This window comes from Pogona vitticeps, chromosome 9 (genome assembly GCF_051106095.1).
Source record: "Pogona vitticeps strain Pit_001003342236 chromosome 9, PviZW2.1, whole genome shotgun sequence".
Classification (NCBI taxonomy): domain Eukaryota; kingdom Metazoa; phylum Chordata; class Lepidosauria; order Squamata; family Agamidae; genus Pogona; species Pogona vitticeps.
In genome coordinates, this window is record NC_135791.1 from 24,133,795 (window position 1) to 24,146,590 (window position 12,796).

At 44.8% G+C, this 12,796-nt stretch overlaps 1 protein-coding gene across 2 annotated transcripts; it reads right to left on the bottom strand.

Moving 5' to 3' along the window:
* Nucleotides 1-5,932: 5,932 nt before the first annotated feature.
* Nucleotides 5,933-12,550, bottom strand: DMAC2 (distal membrane arm assembly component 2). 2 transcript variants are annotated; one of them, XM_020810892.3, is made up of 6 exons: nt 11,995-12,550; nt 10,871-11,064; nt 10,514-10,594; nt 9,085-9,197; nt 8,028-8,190; nt 5,933-7,318 (listed from the first exon to the last, which is right to left on the bottom strand). In XM_020810892.3, exons 1-6 carry the CDS (start codon nt 12,118-12,120, stop codon nt 7,114-7,116), a joined length of 882 nt encoding a protein of 293 aa, XP_020666551.3. In that variant the 5' UTR covers nt 12,121-12,550; the 3' UTR covers nt 5,933-7,113. The 2 variants fall into 2 exon arrangements, with proteins under 2 accessions (XP_020666551.3, XP_020666553.3); XM_020810894.3 differs by having other exon boundaries at nt 11,823-12,002.
* Between the last annotated feature and the right edge of the window lie 246 nt (nt 12,551-12,796).

The following is a 12,796-nucleotide window of genomic DNA, read 5'->3' on the forward strand; positions in this document are numbered from 1 at the left end:
TGGGCTAAGAAGAAAGGGAGGCGTTTCTCCATGACCTTTGTTTATTTGGTCATGGAAACAGGTTAATTATGGGGTGGAGTGAAGAAGGACTTCCGTCTGCCCCGTGGAATTGCTCCCGGTCACCCAGCCAACCTGCGCAAGCTAAGGTTAAAGGTGTCGGTGTGAGGGAAAGCAGAAATGACCCACTTACGAGTTTTTGCCCAGAATTTCTTGCCCAAATCCTTTTGCCCAGTTGATGGAACACCAACTGGGCGAAAGGATTTGGGCAAGAAATTATGGGCAAAAGCAAACTCCTTCATACAGGTTCTGTTTTCTCAAGGCTTGGCTGCTGTTATTTATTTACTTTTAGAACGCCTGACTTAGTGCAACACAATTTGAAGCGGTTTGCAGACTTCAGCCATCACACAATGACTAAAATCATTGTTGGAGCATATTAAAATTCTGGAAATAATATTTTAATATTAAATTAATTAATGTTAACATATTAAATTAATATTTAATTTTTTAAAAAAAATAATAAAACAAATTTTAAAAATTTGATGTTGAAAGGTCTGCCTTGGATTCATATTAAAATCATTCTATCATTTTTGAGATTATATCCCATTACAGCTTTTCCCACTCTTTCTTTGACTATGAGGGCTACTCCATTTCTTCTACAGGATTCTTGCCCACAATAGTAGATATGGTAGTCATCTGAATTGAATTCGCCCATTCCCGTCCATTTCAGTTCACTGACCCCAGGATGTCGATGTTTATTCTTGCCATCTCCTCTTTGACCACATCCAGCTCCCCAAGGTTCATAGATGTTACATTCCAGGTTCTTATGCAGTATTTTTCTTTGCAGCATCGGACTTTCCTTTCACTTCCAGGCGCATCCGCCGCTGAGTGTCCTTTCGGGTTTGGCCCAACCACTTCATTAGCTCTAACATCCATAATACCACAGACTAAAAATGAAAAAGCAACAAAAAGGCAACCGAAGATTGACACCTAGTAGCTTAAAGGAACCAAATGACACAAACTGTAACATAATAAACAAAATATCCAGCAGGGTAATAAAAATAATCAATAGCAACAGTTGTGTGTAGGTCTTGAAAATTAGCCTAGGATGTTGCCAACAAAACTCCTTCAAGAGTTCAGTTTTTACCAAGCTTCTAGTTTCTGGTGGAAATTTATCCCACAGAGAGGGTGCCACCGCTGAGAAAGCCCGAGGCTTAGTAATATTTTTCTTTATTTGCCTCAGGGTAGGCACCGTCAATAATGCAGGCTGAGAGGAACGGGTTGGGCAGGTAGATATCTATTGGGGAGAGGCTTTCCAAACGAACGAGGTCGCAAACGTTTAGAAATCATAACTAACATCTTGAATCTGACACCACCGTCGCCAACAGAGAGCCAGTGCAAATCAGCCGGACCAAAAAAACACAAATAAATCTGTTTCTTAAACTGGGCATGTGAATGGCCAAAGAAAAAGGAATGCTTCAGCGGGAAGTTGACCTCAGCCAGGCTGTGGGAACGGAGGATAGCTGCCTCGGCTTGCGTTTATTAAGCAATTATCAGTGACGATTGCACAAGATTCCATGGTGGAATGCGGGATTCTTGCAGAACAGTGTGGGAAGTATCCAGATTTCCAGACACCGGCTCCTTTGTTGCCTCATCCCCTGCTCAGGGTTATGTCACGGCTGCACCCGCTGAGAAAATTCAAGGCAAGAAGGTGGCAGGAAAAAAAATGAGCAGGTGTGCTGGCTGAGGAGAGAGCCGGCGAAGGCCTATCGTTGAGCGCAAAGCAGCCTGTAAAGCGATGTGTACTGCTTTTTAGGAAAAACCAACCCAGAAAACAATCCTGCCCATTTATTTCCCCAATGCCAGGCCACACGAGATACCCAATGATCGTAGAACTGGAAATATTTTCCTCCAACCATGTCACATCTGCTTGGCATGAGCCAGGAGAGATAACCAGACTGATTTAAGTGTCCCCAAAAATGCTTACATGTTCAAAATAAAGGCATGGATCATGCTTATTCACACACATTCAACTGCAAGCCACTGAGTGGTTAAAATTTTTTTAATAACCTGCACAGTGAATGAGTTGGCCTTTAGTCATTGTCCTGTCAGATTGGAAAAGGGTTGGAAATCCTGCCCAGTATAAGAAGTTTAAATCGATCCTAATGGGTCAAAACAAAGGCCTACCATACAGCTAACATTATTAGCAGCTAATAGTTATTGGGCGTCACAGCGTCGCTAATCCACCAAGAATTTGCCTGCCCCTCTTTTGAAGCTGCCCGAGTCAGCCGCCATCCCTATATCTTGTGGCAACAAACTGCCCAGTGGAACTATGAGCAAGGCAGCAGCTTTGTAATTAGAAGGGGATGAAATCTTCTCTCTCCCAAGAAACATTTCTCAAAAGCATCCATCGTCAGCCTACACAGGAATCCTGTTCTTCTCTCCCCCAGGACTAGTTGCCAAGCAAAAGGAAGCTAATTGGCAATTTGCAAAGCTGTAAAAGTTCAGGATAGGAACCACAAAGATTATTTAACTCTCAAGGTATCTCTGCTTCAAATTGTGCTACTGGGCTAGTTCTGCCCCATTTCTGGGCAAAGAACAAAAGCCGGTGGTGAATCTCCACACCTTGAGCTTCAGCGGAGTTCTGATATTATGAGAGGGGAAGAAAAACTTCGCCCTAGCTATTTTCTCCATACCACGTGCCTAGCCTATTTTGAGGTCCACCACAGGCAACTGGCTAAGGGGCGGGTTGCCAAAAATTCCATTTTTAGTGACCGTCCCACCCACTCCCCTACCTCCTTCCCCAACATACACACACACACACCCCAAATCGGTTCGCTGAGAAAGAGCTATATAGGGCTAGACCGAAAGCCACACAAACCTGGAGTCGTGTCAAACCAAACAGTTCTGGGCCACCCTAAGGAGCTCGAAAGTAAAAAACAGAACAGAGTGTGCTGAGAGGGGTGCATGTATTTTGAAGAGGGATTTGAGTTCAGTTATACACCTGAGCGGCTTCTGCTTTGACTGCTGTAAGGACGAGGCATTAAAAAGAGCTGTGGGAGGCAAAAATGTCATTAAAATAAATAAATAAAATCATGACACCCCAGTGCCTGTTTGTTTCAAAGAAGGTAAAGTGAGTTTGCTGTAACCCTAGAAAGGGAAGGCATGTCAGTCAAGAAAAAAAAAAGCAGATCTCAATAGGGGCTTCTGTGAATTTCCATTCGAAGAATTCTCCAGGATCTGGAAACTTTTATGATCATCATCATCTCGGAACTGGAGGGCTGGAAAGGACCCTTATGGATCTTTACAGGTAGCTTGGAGATGGTGGAATGCTTAGCACGATGTATTGTTAATTCTTCTGTATGGTGGATTTTAACTCAAGGCTGTCATTTTAAAAAAAGCTTTTGCAATGTGGGATTTTTTGCCGAATGCTAAGATTTTCTTAGAGAGGGCGACCAACAAGGCAGTGGCAAAAGGAAATGAAAAAAGGAATAACAAAATATATAAAATGGGGGAAAGGTGGGCTACTTCCATCCTTTGCCTGGAGACAAATAATACAGCTGGTTCTACAGCCAATAAATTCAAGGTGGTATAAAAACAGGAGAGGGCAGACAGCGTCTATAAAATTTAATTGCCCTTGATGATAGGACAAGAGGTTTTGCCCGTTCATAAACGTGGCGTCTTTCGCTATCCTTCGTCCGGCAAGCTCTCCAAGAGAAGCTGGAACTTGTCGTCCAACAAAAGGAACTTTTACAAGTCGTGGAAAACGTAGCAGGCCACTGTCCCACTGCCGGCATCATCACTCATTAGGATGGTTTCACCTTTGTTTTTCCAAGGGCTCCGTGGCACAGCCGAGCGGAAGCGGGAAAGCCCAAATGAAATTTAAGCCGCCGTAATTACTTTTTGTGGGAATGAGGCAGGGCTATTAGAGGGGTGGCAAGCAGACGACAATTATCTTCTGGATAAAGGTGCGCTGACGAGGGTGGCAGAAAAGCCAAGAATACTTCTCGAGGTATATGTCCCACATACTTCCCAGGCCCAAATTGTGATATGGGGGAAAGGTGAGATATATTACTGTAAACTCATATATGTGTGTGTGTGTATACATATATATATATATGTTTACAGTATATATATTTATATATAAATACTGCCTGTTAATTGTCATAAGGCACCTTGGGTCCTTTTTAAAGGTGAAAGGCGAGCTAAAAATATTTGAAATAAAAAAAATAAAATTAATCAAACGCTCCGACAAGTAACAGTGCCCCAAACCATTACTATATGAATGAGCCTGGGAGGTGGGAAGGATCAGTTTCCCCCCAGGATGCATCTGCCGTGATGGCTGAGAAAGGGTGGGTTTAAGTCTGCAGAGGCCCTCTTAACAGGTTCAGAAAATGGCGGCTACTCATAATGTGCATCTCGTGCAAAACGTGGAGGGCACAACTTGGCGTGAGAGCAGGGAACAAATGCAGGGATTACCCCCTGAATGAAGCTTGGAAATCTCACCTTGTTCTGGATGACCGCTCCCAGATTCTCCTAGCCAGCCTGGCCACTTTAAAAAGACTCAGGACCAAAAGCCTATGACCTGGAGAAGATCTGAAGCTAGGGGGGCCAAAGGCCGAGGCAAGACAACGATAACACTGACCACTGCCAGCCAGAAAAGGGAGAGGATAGCCGTCTTCCCCTCCACTTTGTAATATTCTCTTCTTTCTTTCAGCTCCATAACCCATTTGATGGTCACGGCCGTATCGGGTAGAACGTAGGGGCTTCTACTGCATCAGCTTGCAAAAAATGGGGAGGCTATTTGGCCACCACGTGCCTTGAGCGGAAGAAATGGGAAATGTTTCCTCTTTGGGCTACAGCACCCATAATCCTGCCACCAGCACATCCTTTTTCATCTCATTCGCTAAAAACAACTTGGCCAATTCCATTTGACTCCCGCCACCCTGCAAACAGGTTAGGCCCGAAGGATCAACGTTTTCCTACGGTCAACTGGATGGCCCACCGGGGATTTGAACCCAGGACTCTCCCGAAATTTAGTCAAACACCATCTTCTAAGTCAACCTGTTATTAGCTTCCTCCTTTCCTGTGGCTTTTATTAGATATAAAACACCTGCAAACAAGGGTCCCTAAAAGTTTCATCGTGGTGCAGAACTAGCCATTGGACATTCGTTTCCTGCAAAACGTTTGTGCTAAAAAAAACAAGAGGGACTTGATGACACAAAACAACACAAAAACAAGGCGGCATCACAAGACATTCTTGTTCTTTTTACCCAACAATTCTTTCAACAATGGAAAAGGCGAGGCCTTGGCGTGAATGATTTATATATATAAAAGCCCGTTCTGAATGAAGCCATGGAAGCATTTAGCCGAGAGGGAGAGAGAGAAAGAGAAAGGTAGGAAAAATTACCCCTTGGCAGTTGTTGGTGTGTGCACACACTACAAACCCCGCTGGTCTCCAGAAATCACAAGGCATGTGCTGACTTGCCAGAAAAAAAAGGGGAAACAAGGCTGTGTTTTCATCAACAGCCTGGAACGATTGCAACTCAGCTGCTCTCCACCTGCGTCTCCTGCCCTGCACGGCATCAACAAGGACTGAAGCCACAAAGATGCTTTATCTCAACCGTGCAGAAACTGGGAGTAGGGGGAATTTTTTTTTTCCAAACAGGGCTAGCACCAGCTGCGCCAGGGGTGGATCTGACCGATTTGCAGGTCCGGGCCTCACGAGAGCAAAGAGACCCATCTATCAGGATAAGCAGGGCGAACCGCAATTACATGTGTATGTATTATGCAAAAGGGAAGCAGGAAATGGAGGCCTGGGTTTCTTTTCATTATGCAAACAGTGAAAAAAAAATCCCATTGGTCTCCGGCACGGCGGTTAAGAAGGCTCCTTTCCCCCGCCCACAGCCGGCTGAACAATGCCACCGAAGGCCCGTTCATTGTGTTTTCTTTAATTTTTGAAAACCAAACAAGCCAGCCGGTATGCCCTTTCCCTCCCATGTTCTTTCAAAAAGGTGGCAGAACCGCCGCCCCCCGGCAGACGGAGAGCTTTGATCCCATGTCACCCATGCACACGCGTTGCAAGCAGTTACAGGCCCTATTCCGAAGGCCACTTCCCAGCTACGACCACTAAATAGAGCTTCCATATTCAAGAGCAGCAAACTTGTAAGGACCAGGTGCCAAGAGATGAAGTGCAGAACTGTTGCCTTTTTTAAAAGTTTAATTGCAAAGAGGTTCCTTGGGCGGGGTGGAGCACCTGATGAGTAGAAAGTCTAAAGGCATGGTGTTTCCTCTCATCCAGTAGAAGCGCTTTTACGTCATTGTCGCTGTGTGCTGTCCAGCCCCCTCCGACTCATGGCGACCCTGTGAATGAGTGCTCTTCAAAATGTCCTGTCCTCAACCGCCCCGCTCAGCTCCTGCAGACGCAATTCTGTGGCTTCCTTTAGGGACTCAATCCATCTCGTATTCCGTCTTCCTCTTTTCCTCCTGCCCTCCTTCCACTTTTCCCAGCCTTGCAGTCTTTTCCAAAGAACCCTGCCATCGCACGGCCTCTTCGATAGGTTCAAATTCCTTTGCCATTTAAAGCTTTTGCTTTCTCTTTTTAGGAAACAAAGAGAGCCCTCCAAAACTCAAAATACAAACACAGTTGAGAGTTGTTGTTGTTGTTTGCCAAAACCATCAGCAGCATTAACTAAGCCTTTAGTGGACGGCAACAGGAAGCACAGCGCTCTCATCAGCCCCAGACAGTACAGTCAAGGGGGGGGGGATGCTGGCAGGTGCTAACCACTGGAGGGCTTCCCATTCCCTGCCTTGGTTCATTAAATCGACGGCCTTGCCAATTAGGGGCACATTTGTTTATTATTTTCCTAGAAGCTGTTTAGCTTCTGGTGCATTAGCAGAACAGGGAGTGGGAAAGGAAGGCTAAAAAACTCAAAAGATATACTGTGCTTGAATAGGGATGCCCCATTTATTATGAGACTGTCCAGCACAGAAGGTGAATGGACAGAGATCCTTGGATATTTGAGAATGGCCAAACTCTCGCCTGTTCCTGGGATATCTAGCGGTAAAAGGGGACGAGAGAGGAAGGAACGGTCTCTGAAACGCTGCCCCGGCCTCTCAAGTGGGCCTCCAGCTCCTGCTGGCCGTGTTAGCCTCCACATCTCGGTTTGTTTCGGTGTCAGGGTCCTGGTTGATCTCATCCCACGCCGTCATGTCCATTCCGACAATCTCACACTGCGGCAGCATCTCCTCCAACAGGATACACACCAGCCCTTTGTAGGGAACGCGAGGCAGGTTGGAAACGTCCAAGCGCTTCAGGTTTCTGCAATAAATAAGGCAAGCAATGAAACGGTGCCTCCCGTTAACCCTGTCGGGGCAAGAGGAGTAGATCTTAAAAAGACAACAGGCCCCATTGTCTGTACCGCACCAGGAACAAGGACACAAAACAAAGGCAGCCACACCGTTTCCAGCAGAGCGGCCAGCTTCTCGTAAGTAGACCGGTCAATGACGCTCTACCTGAGTCCTTGTAGGAGCCCAATTCTAATCAAGGCTGACTGGCTGGTAACAGGAGTTAAAATCATTTTTACTGCATTAAAATAAAGGTTTATCCACCTTTCAGATGGCAAATGGTAAGACAGGCACGCTTCTTCTAAGATGAGGACTGCAGACAATGAGTTTGGGACAGTTCGGCACAATTATAATGCATTTTTTTAAATAAAAAAAATACTTTTTCCTTCTCACCGCCAAATGGGTGGTTACCAAACATTTTGGACTCACAGTTCCCTTGATTTACTTGCTCAGAGGGGCCTGATCTTGGCGCTCCCCCCCCCCCACCTCCTGAATCACCCTGAGGTTGCCCATCCTTTCCAGGTCCTTATGCCGGAAATTCAGACCATAGAGATCAGGCAAAGAGAGGCAGGCATGCGGCCTTCGCTTCCGGCTCCTGTTTGACATCAAGCTAGGAACGGCTCCCACCTTGATCGTTCTATGTTCTGTCTCTTTTCCCGTCCACCCTTTTAGGCTGTACTCACTGGAGGTGGCAGAGACAAGCAAGGCCCTTCTCGGTCACTTGGTGGCAGCCAGCCAGGGAAAGTTCCTCCAGAGAGCCCGCTAAGGTACCCAGACGGCTCAAACACCAGTCGTCAATGCTGGGGCATCGGCTGAGATCCAGGTATTGCAGGAATTTCAAGGAAGCTAAGGGAGATCAAGAGAGCAAAGTGAGGGTTCAGCTGCTGTGCCAGGATAAAATGGCCTCTGTCTACCACAGGACAGCAGGGAGGGTGGGAAGGTTTTCAAAGCACAGTAAGACCCCCGTACCTATAGGGGATTGGGGTTCCAAGTTCCCGACTGCAGAGGCCAAGAAACAAGCATTGTAGCGCTAACACTATGCATAACATGGCCCCCTGTTTCCCTCTAGTGGCCAGTTAAGAACCTAAGAAGAGCCTAAGAAGAAGGGCCCTGTGCTGGATCAGGTCAAGGGCCCCCCTCTTTTCCGGCTTCCTGTCTCTCACCGTAGCCCCACCAGAGGCCTCTGGGAGCCCACGAGAGGCCTGTCTCCTGATTCCCCTCCCCAGCATCTGGCCTTTGGAAGTCCCTTCCTTCTAAGCCTGGCGATTGTACATCCCCATCAGGGCTTGGTAACAATATTTCGGTTTTTTAAAAAAAATTTAATGCCCGAGAACTGTGGTAGAGGTTTCCCAGGAGCGTCTAGATCCTAAAGGGGAACCAATGGTTTAAAACAGAAGGGAAAGGTGGTGGCCAGCTTCTTTCTTTGTTGCGATGATACTTGGGTACTGTGTTTATTAGATATTGCAATTCGGTTAACTCTGGGAAGGCAGCCTTGGGGAAATGAGCGTCTGGGTTTCACGTCATCAATCTTTTTCTCCCCCAAAATATAAGGCTGGGAAGAAACAGTCAAGGCTATCACTGATGGTCCTTTTCAGAAGGAGGACGCCCTCATGCTTTCGAAAGCTCTTCAAAATTGCTCAGAGGATTCAGAGCGCTGTCATTCCCGTGTCTCGTTTTTCTAGGCCCTCCTCAAAAGTAATAAAGAATTGCTCACAGCCTCGCTAGAGCCGAGCTCCTCACCCAGGTTCTCCAGACCGTCAAAGTTGATGATGGATCCACTGACATCTATTCCTTCCAAGCAAATGTCCAAGTCCTTGAGCCTCCCATGAATCCATCTTTTTTGGCCTCGGCACCTAAGCACGAAACAAAGGTCATCGTTTTCACCCGCTACAGCTCCAAGCAAGACAGACGACACCTTCATTAGACTGTTTTTGACCAACGCCATAAAGGAACTTTTGTTCATTTTATTTTGCTCCTTCATTTGGCTTGCAAAATTTGATGGGGGTGTTCATTTTCATAACCCAACTGCTTTTATTTCAAATATTTTCCCCAACAGGCTTCTTGAGAGCTGAAGACAGATCTCAGGCTAATTTAAAGAACCTGTTTGTTTGTTTGTTTATTCATTTACTTACCGGATTTACTTTCTGCTTTTCTCCAAGAACTGGGACCCAAAGCTAATATTAACAGGAACAAGTACAACCACCCTATGTTATAATACGAAAACTTTCTACTGGGAATCAAGAAAAGGAGGCAGCAAGCGGCAGGTTGAACCTACACAAGCCAACCACCACTATACAATAGTGCCATTATAAAAATAGAAATATAAAATCATAAAAGAGTGGAGTCGGAAAGGGCCTACACAACCCCTTGCTCATTGCAGGAATTCAAATCAAAGTATATCTGATAGGCCATTGTCTTATTTTCTCTTGAAAGTCTCCAGCGTTGGAGCACTCAGCACCTCCGAAGGCCACTGGTTCCGTTGTCATACTGCTCTAACAGTTGACGTTTTTCCTGATATTAAGCCGAAATCTGGCTTCCAGTCGCTTGAGCCCATTATTGTGTTTCTTGCACTCTGGGATGATCGACAACAGATCCTGCTCCTCCTCTGCATGACAATCTTTCAAGTATTTAAAGCGTGCTATTCTATCTCCCCTGAGTCTTATTTTCTCAAGGCTACACATGTCCAGTTATCTCAAGGCTACACATGTCCAGATCCTCCTTCTTGCCCTCCTCTGAACTTGCTCTATTTTGGCTGCATCCTTCTTGAAGTGTGGTACTCTGAGCTGGACACAGGACTCAAGACGAGATCTAACCAGTACCAAACAGAGGGGAACTAGTACTTCACACGATTTGGAGACTACACTTCTATTAATGCCTTTTTTGTGATCTACAATAATTCCAAAATCCTTCTCAGGCGCACTTCCACTGAGCCAAATATCCCCCATCTGGTAACTGTTGCATTTGGTCTGCCCGCCCCAGGGGTAAACTTTGCACTTATCGCTGTTTAAATTTCATTCTGCTGTTTTGAGCCCAGTGCCTATCAAGATGCTTTCGAAATTTTTGAAATGAAAATGGTAGGACGGAACAAGAAAAAAAAGCAAGAAGAAAACCAAATGCCTATCCAGAAGTTCTTCAAAGCAAGACTTTGGGCCGTGTGTGCCTTACATACCTAACCCTTCCATTCAGATTCAGGACAAAGGTAGCGGCTGCGACCTCCTTTCCATATCGCTCACGGGTTTTATTGTAGCTCCTGAAAGAGGAGATCAACAAAAATTAATCAAAAGCTGCTCCGAAAAAGATCAGAAAACCAAACATGGTATCACATTCCCCATCTTTCAAGATGGAATTTGTAACCGTTCAAAACGCTGAAATTTTCAGATCAGATATCAAAAGCTAATGACTTTAAAACATTTTTTAAAAGTACTGCACAAGGAGCTGAAAGGAAGAGAGACAATAAATATCACAGAGACACAATAAAGACAGCTTTACCTGCAATGGTAAAGTTTAGAAGCAAAGGTGCACGTACCTATTTTTCACCTTCACCTTCCAATTCCTTGCTATGCTGCTGTATGCTAGAATGTCTTCGAGGTCGTAGAAATGCTGGTTGAAAAACTGGACGACCTTGACTTTAAAAGAATTAGTAGCAGACCCAGCAGTCCGGCTACTATATCGAGAGCTGGCATATGACGGCGACAGGACCAAACCTCGGCAATGACGGAGCTGGTGAGAAACAAACCAGTGGGATCCATGAGTTTCTCCCACAATGGAGGGGCAATCTCACTTTGTAGGGGGTTTATGTATCATGAAAATATACAGGATGGGACATGTCATCAGCCTGCTTTCTGCATTTCAGGCTACTGATAATGATATGAGAGAAGGAAAATGAGGATAATCTGGAATGGTGACTTGGTTACTTAGATCTTTATGCCCCCTTTCCTTTCTAGTGGTGAATCAAGGGAGGCGTTAGAGGTGTAAAATTTCCAAACATTTCCATGTTTTCCCCAGGGAAAAAAAAACAGAGGGGAGAAAATAAAATTTCTGGAAAAAATTGAAAATTTTCAGAAATTTTACATCTCTAGAGAGAACTGAAATGCATAAAGTCTCAAATGTCTTTCATCCAGGTCTTCATGTTACATAATTTGAATACCATGTCAGACATATTATTTATCATTGTAAAGTAACATATTACACACTCCATATTTTTTTTCCAATTTTTCCAGAAAATAACAAATAAGGGCTTTCAGAAAAGAAAAACAGGGAAAAAAAACATGTTTCCCCCCCCAATTTTTCTGTCCCCCCCCCCAGGTTTTCCATCTCTAGGAAGCATGCAAAAACCAACAATTTGTGAAAGCAATGCAATTGAGATTAAAAGCTATAGTATATACATATTTGAAGCCTGCAGATATTCAAGGGGGCATACCAAAATGAATAAAATAAGATCAATAATTAGCTAAAAGAAATTGAGATTAAAAACCTACTTTCCACATGAAAAACATTAAAAAAACACAATCCTTTTTCCTATATACTAGAAACAGAAAAGCAAAGCCTTCTTTTTCCAAACCCCACCCAAGAGTAACGACTTCAAACCGTTCCTTTGCCCCTTGAGAGTAACTGGCGAAGAAAACCGGGGAGTCCCGGCGGGTCACTCACCAACATGCGCGCAGCCATCTTGGACAGGTCACGTGACAGAGGCCCCTCCTCTACCATATTGGAGGAACAAGGCTGACCGCCGCGCCAAAAGCATTCGGGCGCATGCGCCCCAGATATTCTGGGCATGCTCAGATGCTGCAAATGACGCTCTGAGCGCCACCCTACGCATGCCCTTACTTGGAGCCAGATTCCCTTGCTCAGGTCAAAAAAAAAAGAAAGCAGGCAAAGGGGCGTGTTTTAAAACAAAGGCGTTGGCGAAATGATAAAATTAAAAAGTACAGTATATGAAAATATAGGCACACAGGCTCTTTCTGTAGCCATTTGCCCATAAAAGGACATTTCCTTGGGCTAGCCACACAATTATTAAAAAAAAGGTGGAAATTTATAAAAATTTCTGTTTTCCTTAAATTTTTGATTTTTAACGGATGTTAAAACACGAAATCTGCTGTTTTCTCCAAATGTTCAAAAGCACCGTTCCTGACAACCATTACTGTTTCAAAAGCACGTTGAACAAAGAAAACAAAGGGACAGAACCCAAAACATTTTTGCCACTTTAAAAAAACTATCCCTTTTATTTCTGAGGAAGCAGGCTTTGATCCACGCAATAAAATCGTTAGCTTGCAATATCCTGTGGCTTTCCCCTGCCTTGTTCTGATTTTGTCAACAGGCAACACCTCGAGACTAACAACTTCTTTGGAAATTGTTTAAAAATGTGAGCATCCTGTTGGAAGCACTTTGCGTGTGATCAGAGGCACTCTGTTTTTGGGATGCTGTTGCCACTCACAAAGGAAAAGCAGTCTGT

Excerpts from the sequence above, each read along its gene's own strand:
- DMAC2 (XM_020810892.3), bottom strand. The coding sequence starts at position 12,120 with ATGCCCAGAATATCTGGGGCGCATGCGCCCGAATGCTTTTGGCGCGGC. Across the intron at positions 9,198-10,513 it reads AATCTGAATGGAAGGGTTAG|GTGCCGAGGCCAAAAAAGAT; the intron begins GTATGTAAGGCA and ends TTTCGTGCTTAG. Across the intron at positions 7,319-8,027 it reads GCTTGTCTCTGCCACCTCCA|AAACCTGAAGCGCTTGGACG; the intron begins GTGAGTACAGCC and ends TATTTATTGCAG.